This window comes from Eptesicus fuscus, chromosome 3, assembly GCF_027574615.1.
Source record: "Eptesicus fuscus isolate TK198812 chromosome 3, DD_ASM_mEF_20220401, whole genome shotgun sequence".
In the NCBI taxonomy this organism is placed as follows: Eukaryota; Metazoa; Chordata; class Mammalia; order Chiroptera; family Vespertilionidae; genus Eptesicus; species Eptesicus fuscus.
In genome coordinates, this window is record NC_072475.1 from 7192165 (window position 1) to 7213647 (window position 21483).

A 21483-nucleotide genomic window follows, 5' to 3' on the forward strand; every position below is an offset into this window, starting at 1 on the left:
TCTAAGAGATTGTTGTACAGTCTGCTCAGGCTGACGTAACAAGGTACCACAGGCTGGCGGATAAATAGTAGAAACTATTCTTTCACAGTCTGGAGGCTGGAAGTCCAAGATCAAGGTGTCTATGGGGTTGGTTTCTCCTGAGGCCCCTCTCCTTGGCAAGCAGAGGGCTGTCTTCTCCCTGTGTCCTCACATGGTTGTCCCTCTGTGTGTGTCTGTGTCCTAGTCTCCTCTACTTATAAGGCCCACCCTAATGACCTCCTTTTACCTTAACTGCCTCTTTAAAGACCCGCTGTCTCCAAATATTGTCATATTCTGAGGTCCCAAAGATTCAGGACTTCGACTTATGGATTTGGTGACCAGGTGGCGATATGGTGACAAACGGCCACCATTTGCTCAGGATCTTTTACGTGCTGAGCACTGAGCTCTTCGACCTCATCGTTTCGCTCGCCCCCGCCGTGACCTTCTACCTGGACGTGCACATTCCCGCGCACGTGCAAGACCAGTGCTTCCCACGTCATCCTGACGCAGGACCTCGTTTCCTCTCCCACAGGACGTACACCTTCAGTCTGGCCGCGGACCCGAACCACAGAAAGGACGGTGAAGCCAGCAGCAGACGGAACGGGGAGCTCCTTCCCCCGCCACGGCCAAGGAGCATCGGCAGCCTGCAGGCTTTACAGGTGAGGGAGCCCTTTTTGTAAAGTGGGGCCTTTCATATTAACTGAGTAGACACAGCCTCACAGGTGCGGCTTTTCTTCTATAGACACATACCCCCCTGCTTCCCGGAGTAAAGCACAGACAGGGTGGGGTGGCAGGAGGCCCTCCCCTTCGGGGCTGAGGCACCACGCTGCTCTGTCACCTGGGCATAGGGTAAACCCCCCCCCCCCCCCAAAAAAAAGCTATGAACTGGCCTGTACTCCAGAGGTGCCTGCTGAGTCTGCAGAGTCTGCAAGAATAGAGAGCACATGGCTGTAACTCATCAAGACGCTAGGACACAGGGCAGGGAAGAGACAGGGACACAGCCCTGCCTGGAATCTAGCGCTCTCACCAGATTCTCTCATTACAAGCTGCGTGACCCTGATGAAGTCCCCTCCCTCTTGGGCCCCCGAAAGATGGAGCTTCTGAGCTTTCAAGTCAGGCTGGGGGAGGTAAGGAGGCTCCAGCTCGGTGACAGGGGACAATGGCAGCCTCAGGACCTGGGTCAGGGGTACAGCAAGGGTGTCTGAGCCCACCACCTGCATGGGGCGCATTAGGGGTAAAGGCCCCAGCAGGGCCCCCAAGGAGCAGGCAGCATCCCTCTGGACGGAGCCCAGCCTTCCCTTACGGGGAACCCAGGGGCCATGCAGCACCTCAGCTGGCCCCTGGCCAGTTCCTCTCCAGCGCAAATGCCTCTGTGGCCTGAGTGAGCAGTCCCTCCACGTCCCCACTCTGTGCCACACCCGTTACTTTAGGCTTTCATTCCAGCCACTACCACCCCAACCAGCACAGGTGGCATTAGTCCCACTCCGTCCCCAATTTACAGATCTGAAGACTGAGGCCTGCAGAGGCTGGGAAGCTGTGGGAGTGCAGACACCTAAACGCCCCCACATTGGGCTGTTTCAAGAATTACATGAGACGGGATGTCCCTTGTCCACTGCAGGCCAGGCCCTGGGGCTCAGAGACTGTTCCTGCCCAGAGGGCAGGACCACAGCATCTGGCTCACTCCTGTGTCCCAGAGCCTGGCTCAGGCCTGGCCCATAAGTCTCATTGGCTAAACCATGGAATGACCTAGTAAGGGCCCTGATTGACACTCCCGACTGAATCACCCTAAATCCAAAACTCCATCCCCAAGCACCCATCAGTCTCCCAGAGGCTGCCTCCAGGCTGGGTGGGCTCAGTTCAGACAAAAGCTGAGCACAAAACGCTGGACGCTGGGGAGGCAGCCCGGCATCGCCCTTAGCCAGGTCTCCTGTTAGAGAGAATGGACCAGGGCAGAGGAGCCGCTGACGGTAGCTAGAGACTTGCCAGGCACAGAGACAAAAGCGGGGCTCCCACCCCCAAACTGCCCAGGCTCTGGAAGGCGCAGTGGAGCCTGGACTCATGAGGTGGAAAGTATGAGAGCAGACATAAGCCAGGGGCCTCCCCGAGGCTGTGACCCCCTTTCCACATTGATGGGCAGGGAGAAGCTGGGATGAAGGACATGCTCTCACTCAGCCTGTGTCTAAACTCACTGGTGCTTTAAATGCATGAAAACCTAGCATGCGCCTCCTGAGGACTGAACCCTCTCACCTGGTCTGCGGGTGCCCCTTCCAAATAGCAAGAAAAGGAAACTGTGGCATCAAGTTTGGCAAAATGGGCATGTAGTGGCTGAATAATGCCCTCCGTGATAGGAGTTCTTAATCCCGGGACTGTGAATGTTACTTTATAGGGAAAAGGGGTCTTTGCATATGGGACTGAGTGAAGGGTCTTGATGGGGAGATTATTCTGGATTTTCCCGTGGGCCCTAAATCTAATCACAACTGTCCTTATGAGAGGAAAACAGAGGGAATTTGATATGCACAAGAGGAAAAGACACAGACACGCAGGGAAGAGGCCACGTGAGCACAAGGCGGAGATTGGAGAAATGGGGCCACAAGCCAAGGCTTGCTGGTGCCACCAGGAACTGGAGGAGGCAGGAAGAACCCTCCCCTATAACCTCTGAGGGAGCACGGCCCCGCGGACACCTTGATTTTGAATTTCTATTACCCAGAACTCCGAGGGAATACATTTCTTTTGTTTAAAGCCACCCAATTGGTGGCACTTGGTTGCAGCAGCCACAGAACACACATACAGCACCTCCATGTTGTTCTAAAGAGTCAGCACAACCATGTTGTTCTGTGGACCCCACGGCTTGGTCATTCCATTCCCCATGGACCTTTCACTGTATTTAAATATTCTTGTTCCTGAGCTCTGCTTTTCAAAGTTAAAGTGCTCCAGGATCTTCTAGGGAAGAAAATGCCCCGAATCCATAACCTCATCCCGATGCCCTGAGAGTACTTTGAGATGGTCAGGAGCACCTGTGTGCCTTGCAAACTACTTGCAGATCAAGTAGGGACGAGGGAACGGGACAGGATATTTTAATATTCATTCTTGGAGGGGGGAGGCATCCTGGTATCAGTATAGGCAACCCCTGAGCCACCATATTCAAATTTGTAAGACAGCAAGACAGCTTTCCACCTGGAGCTCTGCCCTGGTGGGTGCTGGCATCCAGAACCAAACAGCTGTGCACTCCAGTAAGAGACAATCATGGCACTTGCTTTTCCTTGTCCCTAGGCCCAGGGTGATGGTATTAACAGGTGGGGCCTTTGGGAGGTGCTTCCGTCCTGAGGGTGGAGCCCTTGTGAGTGGGATTAGTGCCCTTATAAAGGAGACCCAATAGCTCCCTTGCCCCTTCCACCACGTGAGGACACAGAGAGAAGTCTGCAACTAAGGGGAGGGCCCTCACTCAACCATGCTGGCACTCTGGCACTCCCCACCTCCAGAACCGGGAGAAATAAATGTCTGTTGCTTATAAGGCAGCCGTGTGTGGTTCTGTTAGAGCATCTGGAATGGACTAAGACAAGGGATAATGACTTGGAAGAGACCAAAGAGTAGAGAAGTTAATGTGCTATGATTTGGGCATTTTGTTTCTTTTCATTTCCTTTATAATGTGATAATGCTCAGGAGAAATCAAAGACATCTGCAATTCCTAGTCCTCTTTCACTGGGATGACAGTGGTAAAATGGTCTGTAGCTACAGAACAAGGAAGGAAGGCACCCATTCCCAGGCCAGCTGTTGGATGACTTCTTTTTTCTTTTTTGAAGAAGTCTTTTAATGCAGATGTTAAATTGCACATTTTAACAATGTATGGCTATGCTATTCAACAGATGGACATATTTTTTCACATGTCGATTACTTACCCCAACTTTTCTTCCCTTCCTCCATCGCAGGCCGCCATCGTGAGGAGAAGCGTGCTGGTGGTGCGCCACGGGGAGAGAGTGGACCAAATCTTCGGGAAGTCGTGGCTGCAGCAGTGCTCCACTCCTGACGGTGGGTCAAGGCCAGGCTGCCTCTAACCACAGAAACAAGATGAATCTAACAGCTGAGACCGCTTCCCGGGTTTCCTAGCTAGATTCTCCGGGGTACCATTCTTTAGAACGACTCCGTATCATTGTACACATGGAATGGATGCATGCTACATCTTCCTTGTAGGGGTTACATGGGAGTATTAGAGAGTGTGCGTTGTCTATGAGTCCCTTAGGTCAAATGCGTTGTGGAAGATGGAGGAATGGCTTCAACAGTAAGCAAGTCCACTGATGTGACACATGGCCAGTCCGCTTACTCCCGCAGCATGCACAGTGTTTGGTTAGTGAGTGCAGCCCTGACTTCCAAGCAAGTCACCCTGGCCTGCGGTCTCTGAACCCTCGGGTGCCGGCACGTACCCTATCTCACAATCAAATCGCTCTATCTCTCCCAGCTGATCTTCACTGCGGTGGTCATTTCCCTATCATGTGTGGCTATCTTTCTCAACCAAAGGACATATTTTTGAACGTGTCTCTTGCTCACCCCAACTGTACCCCTCTGGATGCCAAGACTACGAACAGTGCTTGGAAATACAACATACCCACAAGCTGATCTCCGTACTGAGGATCCACATCTGTATCAGTGCTTGTCCCCTAACGGAGAGCCACCATTTCTAAGCCAAGGCTAACTGCATACATGAAGGTATCAAATGAACACAGTGACAAAATCCGTTCACAGAAGCTGAGCTAGTCCGGCCCTTGGGGATCCCCAGCAGGCCAAGAAAGGAGGAAGTGAATGGGGAAAACCATTGGCAGATGACCAGCACACACCAGGAAAATTCTGAGCAGATGACACAATGACTGAATATACCTCTAAGAACCCACAGAGGTAGTGCTGTGGTTGTCTCTACAAAACAAGGTCAAGTAGAGACACCAAGTCTCGGGAAAGAAACAGTAGGACAATAGGTGGATATGAGGAAGAGTATTTGGTCATCTAGAGTCTAGATTCTAGACAAAAGATCAAGTCACCTATTAGGGAAAATATTGTAAGGCACTGAAATTACCAGCTTAACGGAAACTCCTGGTGGATCTTTATACAGGATAAAGAAGCCCTGGATAAAGGGAGTGCTCACAGTCTAATTCATCTGCATTTCACAGACACACTGTTTAACCAATGACAACAGGGCATTTGGGGGCGCTGCTGGCCTCTCCTCTGATTCCAGTTTTCCTCCTGATTTCTGCTCACTTCTGGCCCAAGCACTCACCCCTCATAGGGCCACTGACTTCCCAATGGTGCTGGCCCAGAGCACCTGCTAGTCTGTAGACTCCACTCCCGTCAGAACCTAACCTTGCCCCATGGCCTGTTCTTCTGAGCTCTGCTCTCTGCCTCCAGCAGTGACCACAAAGTGTCACCGAAGGCAAAAAACCTCAGTGGAGCAGGTTGACATCTTTTGAATCCCAGATGCCTTTGAGAAGACGACACAACTGATGGGCCTTCTCTTTGACGAAAAAAGAGAAGCAAACACAGCTAATACTTTGGCATTAATAAAGGCCTTTACTTTCACAGATCTAGAACAAACACTCCAAAATTTTATATGGAACCAAAAAAGACCCCAAGTAGCTGCAGCCATCTTGATAAAGAAGAACAAAGTTGGAGGGATCACAATACTGGATATCAAGCTAAACTACAAAGCCACTGTAGTCAAAACAGCCTGGTACTGGCACAAGAACAGGCACATAGATCAATGGAATAAAATAGAGAACCCAGAAATCGATCCAAGCCATTATGCTCAATTAATATTTGACAAAGGAGGCAAGAGCATACAACAGAGTCAAGAGAGTCTCTTTAATAAATAGTGGTGGGATCATTGGAGAGGTACATGCAAAAAAAAAAAATGAAACTAGATCACCAACTTACACCATACCCAAGAATAAACTCAAAATGGATAAAAGACTTAAATGTAAGTTGTGAAACCATAAAAAATCCTAGAAGAAACCATAGGCAGCAAAATATCAGACATCTCACAGAGCAGAATTTTCACCAATAGATTGCCTTAGGACAAGGGAAACAAAGGAAAAAATAAACAAATGGGACTACATCAAAATAAAAAGCTTCTTCACAGCAAAAGAAACCAACATCAGAATGAAAATGGAACCCACTGTATGGGAGAACATATTTGCCAATGACACATCTGATAAGGGGTTAATTTCTAAAATATATAAAGTACTCATACAACTCAACAAAAGGAAAACAAACACTCCAATTAAAAAATGGGCAGAAGACATGAATAGACAATTCTCCAAAGAGAACATACAAAAGGCCACGAGACATATGGAAAAACGTTCAACATTACTAATCATCATCAAAGAGAGGCAAATTAAAACTATAATAAGGTACCACCTAACACCTGCCAGAATGACTATCATCAATAAATCAACAAACAATAGTGCTAGGGAGGATGTGGGGAAAAAGGAACCCTAGTACATTGTTGGTGGGAATGAGACCAGTATAACCACTATGGAAAACACTGTGGAGTTTCCTCAACTAAAAATGGAACTGCCAAGTGATCCCACTTCTAGGAATATATCCTAAGAAAACAAAAACACCAATCAGAAAAAAATATATGCACTCCTATGTTCATAGCAGCACAATTTACAATAGCTAAGATCTGGAAACAGCCCATGTACCCATCAATAGATGAATGGATAAAAAAACTGTGGTATATCTACACAATGGAATACTATGCAGCTGTAAAAAAAAGAAGAAGAAGAAGGCTGTCTTAACCTTTGAGACAGCATGGAGGGACCTGGAGAGCATTATGCTAAGTAAAATAAGCCAGTCAGAGAAAGACAAGTACCACATGATCTCACTTATATGTGGAATCTAATGAACAAAATAAACTGATAAACAAAAAAGACCCAGAGACATTGAAGCATGGAACAGACTAAAGTATTTCAGAGGGGAGGGGGGCAGGAAGAGATTAACCAATGAACTTATATGCATATATGCATAGCCCATGGACAGACAATAGTGCGGGGAAGGCCTGGGGAGGGGAAGGGAGCTGGGTGGAGGGGGTCAGTAGGGTGGGGGGAGGACACCTGAAGTACTTTCAACAATATAATTTTTTTTAAAGAGTGGGCGGTCCTTTCCAAAGAACCAACAAGATGGGGGATGTGGAGCAGAAGAAGAAGCGGACCTTTCACAAGTTCACGTACCGTGGCGTGGGTCTCCATCAGCTGCTGGACCGGTCCTGTGGGCAGCTGATGCAGCTGTGCAGTGCCCAGCAATGTGGCGGCTGAGCCTGGGGCTGCGGAGCGAGGAGCACTCGCTGCTGAAGCCCTGCGTGATGGCCCAGAAGGAGGCCCCGCCCACGGAGAAGCCTGCAGTGGTGAAAACGCACGTGCACCTGCAGGACATGATCCTCCTGCGGGAGATGGTGGGCAGCGAGGTGGGCGTGTACAACCACAAGTCCTTCAACCAGGTGGAAATCAAGCCTGAGATGATTGGCCATTACCTGGGCAACTTCTCCATCACCTACAGGCCAGGAAGCACAGCTGGCCGGCATCGGGGCTACCCATTCCTCCCCCTGCATCACTCTCGAGTAGCCAACAAAAGCACAGACTTTTAATGGCCTTTAAAGTCGGTGGTTCAGACAGTGTCTGCCAATGGAATGTCCAGGGAGGGAGCTTCCAGGAAAAGCATGCATGAAAACTAAAACCACGGCGTGCAAACGGGCCGCTGCCGGCCTCTGCATTGGCGAAGGGCTGGGAGGCTGAGGGGGGCTGGTGTGCGGTAGTCAGACTCTGCCATGTGATGTACACAGGTCGCAGGAAAGGAGCTGAGCTGCTAGAACCCTTTATACCAGGTTTGGGGGTGACTTGGGAGGAGGTGAGGTCTTGGTGTGGAGTAGTGTCCTCTGTAGGATAATGGATAACTTGACAATGAGATCAGACCTACCTCTTACTGACCTCTTACTGGAGCCAGGTTCTGAGCATTATCTCAATGATTTATCGAAACATTCCCCCTTTAACTGATAAAGAAGATTAAGTCATTTGCTTCTAATCACACACCCCGTACCTGGTGGTGCCAGGATTTGAACCTGACTGTCAGGTTAAAGCTCAGGTTCAAACTCTAAGTGAACCGTGGATGGGGGTATGGGGGAGGGAGTCCAAGGAATCCCCTAGATTCCAGTCTCGCCTCAAGTGATTGACTGAATAATGCACAACGTAGGGCCCCTCCGGCCATATGGATTCTGTCCCCATCAGCAATATGACACACTTCAGCTTATAGGAATGATCAAATTTCACTAATTAATTAATGACAACTTGAGATTCTTATCAAATTAAGCTCTATCAGTCATGGAGACACTTGGCTCTTAATCAGGAAAATTGCCTGAGCGAATCTTCCGGAAGGGTCAGGAGAGGACAGAGAGGGTCTCGGGGCTCTGGGGCGGAATCCTGAGTTTTCTGTGTTTGAGGAAATGTGTGCACATTAAAGCAGCATTTTCTCCTCGAATTGAATCCACGTCTCAGAACACATCTGATAGAAAACACGGTGATCACAATGTAAGTGCTAACCATGCTTCTCACGTGGGCCTTGATCTTGGGAGTGTCGTGGCACTAACTCGAGGGAACTAAACGTCCGGTGCGTGTTTGTGCTCTAGGGAGGTACTACCGGCCAGACCTGAACTTCCCTTGCAGCCTGCCCCAGCGGAGCAATGGCATCAAAGGCTTTGAAAACGACCCGCCATTATCATCTTGTGGAATTTTCCAGTCCAGAACAGCAGGTATGTTGGAGGGTCAGTCTATTAGGAATAGTAACAATAATCATGGCAATGGTTATCATTCATGAGTATTGAGCCCTTGCGACATGCCCTTTGAGGTCAGTAGTAGCATGATCCCCACTCTGCTGATGAGGAAGATGGGGCACAGAGAGGTTAAGTAAGTCACCCAAGGTCACACAGCTAGTAAGTGGAAGCTCAGCGATTTGACTCAGGAACAGATGGCTGGGGAATTTGGGAGCAATGAAAGGTATGGAAAGAACAGCGAGGGAAGGAAAAAAATTAATGACCACTGTGTGCACTAAGGATGTCATTTAAAAAAAAAACACACACACACACACACACGTCCCCTCTTTGATTTTATTTCAAAATCTGTCACTTCAGGCTTTTGTTTTATGTCTGGGGTTCTGGTTCCACATGATGGGTTTTTTAGAAGAGGCCGTTGAGTTCACCTGGTCTTCATTCTATGAATTAAGAAACTCAAGTCTAGACTCCTAAAGGCACGTGGGCTTCCCGAGTCCCACAGCTGGTGAACAGAAGCAACTCACTGGGACCTGGTGTTCCTGTCCCCTTCCCCCGCCCCATGGTGTGACGTAAACATTTAGTCCCTCGCGATCTGGGCAGGCAGGACAGCTCTGTAGCATTTGCCGAGTTCAGTAGTGCAAATAGTGTGCTCACCCCAAGGCTGGTGTCAGGATCACTGATGTGAGGTCACTTAACGTGGAGTTAGGGTTATGACACAGTTGGGACTCCCACAGATTAGTGTGACCTGCTCCCCACAGCCCTGCCTGGGCTCCTTTGCCTGCCGCACACTGCGGTGTAGGTGTGTGTTTCTGTGTATGGGTGTGTGGGTATGTGTGTGGATGTGTATACCATGTGTGTGTATACCATGCGTGGCTATGTGTGTGTGTTTCTGTGTGTGTGTGTGTGTGTGTACATACCATGTGTGTGTGTCTGTGGGGGTGTGTGCTGTGTGTGGGTATGTGTGTCCTTTCTATAAAATACCTTTGCAGCTCTGTGTTTCATGCCTAAATTCTCGCCTGGATGTTTGCACGACCTGGGTGTTTGCACAGTCTCCATGTGTGTATTTGGGAGTGTCTGTGAATAGGTGTATATGTGGGCAGCTATCAGCCTCTGTATTCGTGTCCTGGGACTGTCGTAACAACGCACCACAGTTCCAGTGGCTTCGTTGACAGAAATTGATCGTCTCACAGCTCTGGAGAGATCACAGTGTGGCAGGTTTGTTTCTTCCGAGGCTGTGAGGGAAGGACCTGCTCCAGGCCTCGCTCCTTGGTTCATAGATGGCCGTCTTCTCCCTGTGTCTTCACGTCGCCTCCCTCCATGTGTGTCTGTCTCTGTGTCCAATTTTCCCCTTTTTATAAGGACAGCAATCAGGTTGGATTAGAGCTGCCCTCATAACCTCCTCTTAACTTCATCACCTGTGTAAAGACCCCATCCCCAAAGGAAGCCACATTCTGAGGCACTGGGGGTTAGGACTCCAACATATGAATCTGGGGGGACACAATTCAGCCCATGACAACAGCATCCACTAAAACCTCCTGACTTTAGAGCGTCTACTGAAGAGGTCCCCTTCTTTGCTAAGGATGAGGCCCTCTGATGCTGCAAGAGGAAGTGTGGTTCATAGTGTGCTTCCATGAGCCTCAGGTTTCCATCGCTTCAGAACAAGCTACCAGGAACTTAACAAGCACCCACTGGTTGGCTCACAGTGCTGTAGATCGGACACGCAGACAGAGCGGGGCTGGCTTCTCTGCTCAGGGCCTCAAAGCCTGAAATCAAGGAGTTCCCATGTGGAGGCTCTTGGAAGCAGTTCCAATCTCATCAGGCTGCGGGAGAAGTCAGTTCCTTGTGGTTGTAGGACTGAAGTCCTCATTCCACTGTCAGCACAGGGCCACATGCAGTTCCGAGAGACCACCCACATTTCTTGCCACGTGGCCCCTCCATCTTGGAAGCCAGTGGTAGAGTTTCTTACATGTCGAATCCCTCTGCCTTTGAATCTCTCTGACTCCTATGGCAGCCGGAGAAAATCTCTGCTTTTAATGGGTTCCCCTGAATGGGTCAGGCCACCTATGGTGATCTCCCTTCTCCCACAGAATATAACATGGTCACAAGAGTGCCCTCTCACCCTATTCCCAGGCTCCGTGTACTGTAGGGAATGCCCAGGGTGTGTACAGCAGGGGGTGGAGATCTTGAAGCCACTTAAGGTCCTGCCTTCCTCAGGTGGTAAGCCTCTGGCCAGAGCTGCCACCGCGGGAAGTTACAGTTATACAGAAGGCATTTCCCACCTGCTTTTTCCAGGAGAAGCACTACTGGACAGCGGCGTCCGAATCACCTCCGTCTTCACCTCCCCAGCCCTCCGCTGTGTGCAGACAGCCAAACACATCCTGGAAGGTGGGTGAGAACTCAGCGAGCTGCTCAGCTTGCCCTGACCTCGTGGTTGTTCTCCAAGGGGCAGGGTGATGAGCAGAGGAGAGAACTGGGTGAGTGGCAATGAATGGCCACGTGAGTCCTAGACAGTTATGGACCAGCTCTCTCAGAACTGTCAGCAGGCTCTGAGCCCCTTCACATTTCTATGCTGGGATTGTAACTGAGTACTGGGGCTTGTCATCACGCTGTCCACCTTCAGCGGCTTCTGTAAAAAAAAAAACAACAAACAAACTTCTGGGGAGGGGCATTCAGAAAGCCAGAGAGCTGGGAACTGCTGTGGTCCTGCCAGATCCAAAAAGCGTGACTCCTAGAGCAAGGGACTGGGCTGCTGGGAGCTGTCCAGCACCATCAAAGGCTGATGTGTATCAGAGAGGCCCTGGCAGAGCGGCTGGGCTTCCCCCGCAGGAGGGAGGCGGGTCCTGCGGGAGGGGCAGCTATTTTGGGGGCCTCAGTTCTGCTCCTCCCTCTGGGCCCTCCCTGCCCTCCTTGTGTGGGGAGGAGGGACATGACGTTGTTCACGATGCCGGAGACAGCAAGCCCTCCACGGTGGCAGGACAGAGAGAGAGCAGGTGGACAGAGGCACCGGGGATGGGCCAATGAGGAGGAGGGGCTGGCTTCTTCTTTCTCAGAGACACAGGGGTCAGGTCCCCAGCTAGCGTGAGAAAGGGGAGGGCCACTGCAGGTTTGAGGAGCTCTGAAGGTATGAAATCTTATCGGGGAGAGGGGCCAGGACTTGGCCTGGAAATAGAGGATGGCCACTGGGCAGCACCCAGAGCCCACTGAGGTCAGGGAGCACTTCACACCGAGACCTGTCAGCTGGGCGTGGGCCTTGCTCCGGGTGCTGACACGGAGAGCGGGGTCCAACTCTGGGCGGGTTCGGGAAGTGAGTGTAGTGAAGCAAGAGAGGGGAGAGGAGCTGGGCGTGCACACAAGAGGACGAGGGCCCTTGACTATGGGTTGAAAGCCAGGTAAAGTGGGGAGTTAGAGGCCAGGGGAGGTGAATAGTAGAGAAAAAAGGTGAGCTCAGTGGAGTAAAATCCTGGCGGGACTGCTGGAGTTGACTTTTATATAATAAGAATATTATTGCCCTGGCCAGTTTGGCTCAGTGGATAGAGCATTGGCCTGCAGACCAAAGGGTCCCAGGTTCCATTCCTGGTCAAGGGCACGTACCTTGGTTGCAGGCTCCTCCCCAGCCAGGGCCCTGGTTGGGACTCATGCAAGAGGCAACCAATCAATGTGTTTCTCTCACATCGATGTTTCTCTCTGTCTTTCCCTCTCTCTTCCACTCTCCCTAAAAAAGAAAAGAAAGGAATATTATTATCATTATTACTAATATGCCTGTTAAAGGGCACACATTGACACAGCCTATGCTAATTCAGAAAAACAAGGGTGCTGAGCCTTCTTCATCGGTCTTCGGTCATGACCAACCCGTTTGTCAGACTGACATCTGAGACACTAACATGCCAGACTTTATTTCAATGCCGTGTCCGTGCGCATCCAGATGGACCACTTCCCAAAGTGACCACAGAGCAGTGGCCTACAAGATGTCCTCAAAAGGAAGCGTGGCCAAACCCCATTTGGCAAACTCTTCTGACCGCTCCTTTGTGTGATGTATTCTCAGTGGACGGGGCCTTCACAGCTGGGGAGCACGCAGGGGGCCGCAGCCCGGCTCACTCTGTTCTAAACCTGCTTGCAAAGAACCCATCCATGGACCTGGGATACATTTTGGGGACTGATTTTATTGCCAGCATTTAAGCTTAATGTCGTTTTTCCCATTTCAAATAAAAGCATTGAGGAAGGTCTATTTTTTTTTTTCTACTTAAAAAGAGATGGTCTTATTTCATAGGCATTTTGGTCAAGACATAAAATGCTTGGGAAGGGTGAGCTGGGAGGAGTCAGAACGTCCCAGAAGACAGCTCCCTTCTACACACTGTGCTCAGTCTGGGGTGTCTGTCAGGAGACACCCCCGTGTGACTCGCACCCTCCAAGATGAGCTCCATCCTTTCCGTGGGTCGTTGGATTGGCCGAGTCCTTATTGGTGGGCTCTCATCCTTGACCCACAGCGAGGCCCAGAGTTGATCTGGCTGTAGGCTTGCGCTGGGCAACCAGGACGGGCACCAGGCTGGGCCTGCTGCTGGTGGTGCGGAGGGACTGGGGGGCTGTCCTTCCCTGGTGGACAGAGGTCACCACTCCTCGGGTACCTTCCAGCTAGCTCGTGGTTTTTGTCTCGGAAATAGCGGAGCCCTGGGTGGTCACAAGACAACATTGGCCAAGAAAAAGTATCACATTCCTGAAAGGTGTTATTAGACCTAGGAAGAGTCTTATCTACATAAAGCCAAAACGGACACTGAAAATGATGAACACTTGTATTCTGCTGACTGCAGAGCTCAAACTGGAGAGAAAAATCAAGATGAGAGTGGAGCCCGGCATCTTTGAATGGACCAAATGGGAGACGGGCAAAACCACCCCGGCCCTCATGACCCTGGAGGAGCTGAAGGAGGCGAATTTCAACGTCAGCACCGAGTACAGGTATGCGGTGCTCACGGCGTCTGCGCTGGGTTTTCTAATTCTTGTTAAAGACGGTGAGGAGGGACCATTCAATTGGGGCTGTGCAGGGGGGCGGGAAGAGGGGTGGAGATTGGACTCACCTTGAAGTGCTATTAGGACAAGCGGGGTGCAGGGTTGGTAGATGGGAAAAAAATAGTAAGAGGGTATCGTGATTCTTGCTAAACTGACCTAACAGGATTCCTGCTAAAGGCAGACCAGGACAGTCAGACCGGGAAGGGCTGGGGGAGGGGTTGCTCGGATATCAGGAAGAGGGATCAGATAATGCAGGTGGGGGATTCTTGCTAAACTGACTTAGCGGGATTCTTGCTAAATGGACCCTACAGGGACAAGCACTAGAGCCCAATTGAGAAAAGGGCTCCAAGTTTGGTCAAAGAGAGCACCTTCGTCGCTCTCTGCCCGTGGCTGACTCTGTGCCATCACAGGCCCCTTGTGGTGCTCAGTGAGAATGCACGTGGGACTGAACACCAGCCCTTTGCCAGGTTTGAACACAAACTGGAGCCTTGAGCAGAGCCAGCCTGGAGAACGCACTCCCTCTCCAGTAACCACAGCGCAACCCGTCCCCCCACTTCACCCCCCGCCCCCGCCACGCAAGCCAGGGTGGCAGCGCTCCCTCTCTCGCCCGCAGGCCTGCGTTCCCCATCGCCTCCCTCCTGCCCGCGGAGAGCTACGACGAGTATGTGCACCGGTGTGCGGTGAGCGTGGAGCAGATCGTCAGCAGCTGCCCACAGGACGGTGAGTGCCTCCCCCGGGCTCGGGATGAGCAGCCCCGGGAGTTGGGGTCTTACCACTGGGATGGAAACTGCACCATTTTTTAAAAAAACATATTTTTATTGATTCAGAGCGGAAGGGAGAGGGAGGGAGGGATAGAAACATCAATGAGGAGAGAGAATCATTATTGATCGGCTGCCTCCTGCAAGCCCCACACTGGGGATCGAGCCCACAACCTGGGCATGTGCCCTGACCGGGAATCGAACCATGACCTCCTGGTTCATAGGTCGACGCTCAACCACTGAGCCACACCAGCCAGGCAGGACCGTTTTTGAACCTGATAATTCTCCAACCTCCTCCTCCCTACTCCCAGCAACAGAGAGGTGCATCGCTGCCTCTGCGGTAACCGAGCCCGTAGACACATACTCCCCCGCCACTCAGGCCCTGGGACCCCAGTTCTAGGACTGAGAGTCCGTAGGACCCAGGGCAGCAAGATCAACACAAACCACCTGTGCCAGACTCTCAGGAAACAGAAACTAGGAACCAAACAACCAAATGTCGGGAAACACACCTGTCGGTCATTGAGACCACTAGAGAAATTTGAATATGGTTTGGAATGTGGAAATATTAAAGAATTTCTGTAAACTCTGTTAGGTGTGAGAGTAGCAGGATGGTTGCGTACAAATGCAAAGTCCTTGTCGTTTGGAGGTGCAAACTGAGGAACACTGTGGGACGGCGTGATGTTTGCGATGTACTCTAAAATAATCCGGGGGGGCGGGTAGAGAACAGACGATACAAATGGGCTAAATGTGGGCAACTGTGGTAGGTATGTGGGGTTCCAGCAGACCCTGCTTTGGGGTATATTGGAAATGTCATAGTCACAAGTTAGAAGTCAGTTTTATAGAAATTTAAGTCAGCAAGCATGTCTTGAACACAGCGATGTGTCCAGCAGCCAACAAAATATACTGGGCAGTCTACGTGAAGAAGACACACTCTACCCTCAAGGAATTTGAATGTTGTTGGGGGAGGGGCACAAACATCTGGAATATTAGGAATATTAATGACACGTAGAAGAGTCTCAGAGTCTGAGGAGACCACCGGCCCACTTCCCACCTGTGTTCTGTCCGTCCCTGTCCCTCATCCCAGAGGTGCTCCGGGGACGAAGAATTTCTGACCAGGAACACGGGCAGCAGCTGAGCACCAGGCCCCTCCCAGAGAGTCCCTGAGACGTCTCCAGGAAGAGACCCCAAACCTGGCCGAATCCGGCACCCAAACACGCCCGGCCTTGAGGGTTGTCACATTGCCTGTTTTGACTGGTCTGAACCTGGGGAACGTACTTCAGGAAACCACGCCGCAGTGACATTTGATTAATCATCGAACACCTGTTGTCACAGTTATTGCCACAGGACATCAGAGGACAGAAAGTGACAGAGCCTGTCACTGAGCTTTCGGGGCCCCTCCTCTGCCCTCCCCTCTCTGGCTGTCCCAGTTCAAGCCTCCACCACCAGCTACATGTCAGTGCCAGGGATGCGCCCCCTTCAAGGCCCCCTGCCGCCCTTCGGGAACTCAGATGCAGAACCATTGCTCTGTCGGCTCCGATGTCCACTGAGCACCGTGTGTGCCGCTCACCGCAGGGAACGAGCTCCTCCGTCCACCCGTGTGGAGGTGGCCAGGGCTCTGAGGAGGTGGCCCTGAGTAGGAAGAGGAGGATTGGGAGGTGAATGCACCCTAGGAGGAGGAGCATATGAGCAAGGCGGGAGGGTTAGAGGTGTGGAAGCAACAGAAGTCCAGCTGGGCTGGAGGTAGACACTAGTACCTGGTGATCCCCTGGCACCAGTGGGCCCTTCACAGGCATTACCTGCTAACTCCTCGCCTTCCCGTGGGGTCTGAAATACCACCTCCCAGAACAGCACCCTAACAACCAACCATGGGATTGGAGGCCAAAGATCTGAGTGTGAAATTAACAGGAAACACCACAGGAAGAGTAGACCGGAGCTTCAGTCTGGGCTCACATTGGAGGATTTATAGTCACATTAGGAGGGACTGCTCTTGTGTCAGCCTGGCCTTCCAAGAGAGTGCTGCGCCTGATTTCCTCCTCTAGGTGGAGCCAGTGAGTCCGGCCCAGACACCTCCCTGACTCCCCAGGGGTGAACCTCCTCCCCAGCTCTGCTTTGTCCTGGCTCTGGCTCCCAGGCCCTGTCCCCGGAGGGAGACTCACTCAGCCAGTGGACTCTGGATGTCCTTACCCACAGTGAGTCATCAGCAGGCTCATCGTGATCAGCCATCTGATAATTCTCAAGCTAATCGGATCAGCCAGCTGATAATTCTCAAGCTAAGCAGATCAGGCTGGGCAGCAGCCACCACTATATCCCAAGAGAGGTGGCGGCTCAGATCCTGCTGGTGGCTCAGATCAAGGCGAGGTCCCACCCCAGACCCTGCCTGAGGATGTGATGCCCTCTGAAGAACCAACCATTTACAATGAGAGGCGGGACTGCATTCCTGAGCAATTACCAACCACACCTACTCTCCCCCCCCCCCCCCCGGGGCCTCTCAAGGTGTGGGGGCACCATGAGGTAGCCTCACCCCAGGAACTGTGGGGACCCCCAGTCTAGTAAAGGCGTTCCCTGTGCCTGCTTGGACCTTGAGCTCTTCCTCTTCCCAGCAGGCGTCATCCTGATCGTGGGCCACGGCTCGGCGCTGGACTCCTGCACGCGCCCGCTGCTCAGGCTGCCGCCCCGGGACTGTGCGGACTTCGCCCAGCTGGTGAGAAAGGTACGTGCCTGCCCTTCCTCTTCGGACCACGAAGTCAGGCAGCCAAGGACGCAGGGTCATCCCAGGCCCTTCTCAGAATGAAAACAAGCATCCTGACAGCCCTGGGCAGCAGGGGCCCGCCTGTCCCCTGAGGATGTGCCCACGAGCTCTTATGCACAGGGCAGCCGTGGGCAGGGGGCTGGGGGAAAGGGTGACATCTTGATCATCAGCCTGGCAACTTTGGCCATTTGCAGCCAAGATAACATTTTTTTTTAATTTTAAAAAAAAATAAGACACAGCGCTTTTTAAACATCAGTCCACATGATAATTCCTCGCAACTCCAGGAGTGGAGCAGATGGTCCAGTAAGAAGTAAGCCATTTGGATAAAAAGAGAAAGGACAGCAGCTGGGCCGGCTTGCTCTGGGGACCCAAGAGGCAGAAAGGAGCCCCCCGCTGCCTCTTGCCGTGGGGGCCGTCCAGCCATGGGACACACAAGAGCTTGTTGTAGCTGCCAGAGTGCTCGGGGCTGGCTGGGCTGTGTAAACAGTTCTGGAAAAGTCAACCGGGTGACAGACGTATTGTGGATAATGGGTACTTGGACCAACTTGTGGGACGTCGCCAACAAGGCAAAGGTTGCTTTTATCCAGTTAGTGAGGTGAACTGAGGCGGGCAGACTCAGACACTGGGACCCCACCCCCTGCCCCTGCCCCCAAAATCTACTCAGGGTCAGATGTGCCTTCTGCCCTTGTCTTTGTATCAAATTGACCAAGTACTTGACCAATGGCCTTGAGACTGGAGTACAGTGTGTAGACAAGAGCTGTGATAGGAGACGAGCCCTGGACATGATTCCGTCACACAAAATTGTCATGGCACCCCTGGCCACGGCTTGTTTGCGCAGGTGTGGGCAGCAAGGTGTCGCCCGGCCCCAAGGGGTGTGGGGCTGCAGAGGAGTCCAACCACGTCGGCTCTGTGCCTGCGCAAGCCACTTGGCTTCCTGAGCCCCTCCCTACCCTGCTCTCTCACCTGGAGAGCATCAAAGAGTTTCTGCACCTGAGACGCCCGGTCATCTGTGCCGCGGGTGCCCTCTCCCCTGTCCCAGTTTGCCCTGGACCTGAGTAGAAACTTGTCCAGGTGGGCTTTCCAGGTGTCTCCAGCTGGTGTTTCCCACGTATGACCCAGATATGTCTGAGCTTCCCGGGTTCCAGGACCGCCAGCTGGCCATTGTCCACATGCATGGCTTGAGCCCCCTCAGGCCACACTGGGACACGTCTGTATAGAGTTTTCTCGGGGTTCTCCCGGATAAAGTGTTGTTTTCGCTCCTGCAATCACCACTGTCTCCCACCGTGTGCTCCTGTGCTGCCCACATGGACCGCTGCAACTGTTCCCGCAGCCCCGGGTCTCCGGGGGTCCCGTCTCCACACAGACAGCCAGACAGCCGCGCTGCACACACAGGCGCTGGCGAGAATGGCGTGTTGGTGCAGTTCCAAAAGCCATTCCTTTTGGTGACCATATTCCCACCCACACCCTAGCCCTTGGCCTCCCTTCTGGAGATGCCAGCCTTGAGTTTCCAAATTCCCATAACTCTCTTTGTTTTGTAAATATATTTTTATTGATTTCAGAGAGGAAGGGAGAAGGGGAGAGAGAAACATCAATGATGAAAGAGAATCACTGATCGGCTGCCTCCTGCACACTCCCTACTGGGGAGCGAGCCCGCAACCCGGACATGTGCCCTGACTGGGAATGGAACCGTGACTTCCTGGTTCATAGGTCAATGCTCAACCACTGAGCAACACGAGCCGGGCCTGTAACGTTCTTATGCTGATGATTTGATGTCCACCTCACTGCCCCCCCCCCCAAAAAAAAATAAGCTGCTCTCGAGTGTCAGAAATTCATCAAGGAATTCTGCCCACCCCTGGGCCTTCTAGTCAGGGGCAGCAGGAAACAGACCCTCTGCTGCTCGCCCCTCACCCACCCCTTACACCCTCCCCCAGCCTCTCTAAGCAGAAGGAGAGGTCACCCCTGAGTCAACACCAGCCTCCACTTAGACCCCCCCCCTCCACTCCCGTGTGGTGGTGTTTTTGCAAATTCTGTCTGACCAAGGAATTTCTAGACATTAAAAGGGGAGAGTAAGGAAAGGAGAGCAAGGCAGGTAAACACAAAGGCCTTCAAGTCAGAGATCGATCCCACACATTCATTTCACAGATGAAGGCATTGTCTCAAGTTCCACTTGGTCGTTTTTTCCCCGGGGTCTGAAAACTCAGCACCTGGATCTCTCTGTGATGCTAAATTTGAGATTGTAAGCCAGTCTTCCAAGGGTTCTCAGCCTTGGCACTGGCACCCTAGACACGTGGGTGGGATAACACTTTGTTTGGGGGTGTCCTGTGCATTGTGGGATGCTAGCAGCACCCCTGACCTCCACCCACCGGATAGCATCCCCAGTTGATAGCATCCCCATTTCCCATTGTCCTGGGCGCCACCAGCCCCCCCCCCTCCCCCCAAGAACTGCTGTGTTAGGTGTCAAGGGAGCAAAGGCAGTCTGGGCACATCACGCCAGCCTCCGAGGCGCACCTGTCCGATGGCTTTAGAACGAGTCTAAAACCGATTGACCTGGTATAAAGTATTAATCAGTGATGTAACTCTCCTCTAGATCCCTTCTCTGGGAATGTGCTTCTGCGAAGAAAATAAAGAGGAAGGAAAGTGGGCACTGGTGGCCCCTCCTGTGAAGACACTGACCCACGGCTCCAACTCCGCGTTTAACTGGAGGAACTGGATCCTGGGCAACTGAGAGTCCCCATTGTGTTTGCACAACTTCACAAGGAAGAGGCTCGGCTTGGATGGAGGCTATAAGACACTGTGATGGGCAGATATCTTAGTCCCGCCTAACGGGATTGGTGGAAGCACAAAGCGCACTTTTCGGTTCCAGGCAGCCTGCGTGGCTTTCAGTTCTTGCCACCACCTGTAGGTCTGTGGCCCTGCAGGCTCAGCTGCCCGATGCCACCTTGTAACCTGTGTCTGCCATGTGGCTTGGAAGGCAATAAGAACAGTGACTCTAATTTCCAGGGATCAAAGACCCACCACACACACCAAAGGTTATTTCCACTTTATTTTATACTAGAGGCCCGGTGCACGAAATTCATTCACTAGGGTGGGGGGGTCCCTCAGCCTGGCCTGTGCCCTCTCACAGTCGGGGACCCCTCACTCCTTACTGCGCGCCTGCAGCAGAGGCAGAAGAGGCTACCACCACCACCACTGCGCTCACCAGCCATGAGCCTGGCTTCTGGCTGAGCAGTGCTCCCCCTGTGGGAGCGCACTGACCACCAGGGGGCAGCTCCTGCATTGAGCGTCTGCCCCCTGGTGGTCAGTGCACATCATAGCAACTGGTCGTTCTGCTGGTCATTCAGCCATTCGATCAATTTGCATATTAGGGTTTTATTATATTGGATGTTCCTATTTGCCAAGTTCCCAACTATTTTTCCCTTTTCCATTTCAATCACTCTTTGGCTATGTGGGGCAGAAAGAGGTAGAATATTCAGTAAAAGGAGAAACCAGACCAAAACCAGGAAACTGCTGCTTAGTGACACCACCCCGGGTATTAGTTTCCTGTTGCTGCTGTAACAAGGCACCATCACAGAGTGGTAGAGATAACACAAATGTTAACACACACACACACACACACATGATTTATTCTGTAAGATCACAAGTTCTAAAACAGGTCAACAGGAGGCACTGGGGGGAATTCATTTCATTGCCTTTTCCAGCTTTTAGAGACACCCCACCCCCACTCCTTGCCCCATAGCACCTTCCTCCATCGTCAAAGACAGTGGTGTCACATCTTCAAGTCTCTCTGCTCCCTCTGTCCACCGTCTCGCTGCCTCTTGCTTCTGACCCTCCTGTCTCCCTTTTGTAAGGTCTCTTGTGGTAACATGGGGTCCACCCAGTGCAGATAATCCAGGATCATCTCCGCATCTCACGATCCTTAACTCAATCCCATCTGCAAAGGCCCCTCTGCCCTGAAAGGGAACTCATGCACAGGTCTGGGGATTGGGATGCGGACATCTTTCAGGGCCATTCTTTTTAAAAATATATATATATCTTTTTATTGATTTTTAGAGAGAAAGGAAGGGAGAGAGAGAGAACAATGAGAGAGGAACATCATCAATCGGCTGCCTCTTGCACACAACCCCAGCATGTGCCCTGACCAGGAATCAAACCAG

General features: G+C 51.9%; 1 protein-coding gene and 1 pseudogene across 1 annotated transcript in view; both read left to right on the top strand.

Moving 5' to 3' along the window:
• Positions 1 to 20087, top strand: part of UBASH3A (ubiquitin associated and SH3 domain containing A) — a 38225-nt gene extending 18138 nt beyond the window's left edge. Inside the window, exons 7-14 of the mRNA XM_054710812.1 lie at positions 551 to 677; positions 3945 to 4044; positions 8681 to 8803; positions 11114 to 11206; positions 13627 to 13771; positions 14436 to 14542; positions 17181 to 17290; positions 19917 to 20087. Of these exons, the coding sequence (XP_054566787.1) occupies positions 551 to 677; positions 3945 to 4044; positions 8681 to 8803; positions 11114 to 11206; positions 13627 to 13771; positions 14436 to 14542; positions 17181 to 17290; positions 19917 to 20054 (943 nt within the window). The 3' untranslated portion in view covers positions 20055 to 20087. The remainder of the gene's footprint in view (positions 1 to 550; positions 678 to 3944; positions 4045 to 8680; positions 8804 to 11113; positions 11207 to 13626; positions 13772 to 14435; positions 14543 to 17180; positions 17291 to 19916) is intronic.
• LOC103289843 (40S ribosomal protein S15-like) lies at positions 7182 to 7622 on the top strand (annotated as a pseudogene).
• Positions 20088 to 21483: the final 1396 nt, after the last annotated feature.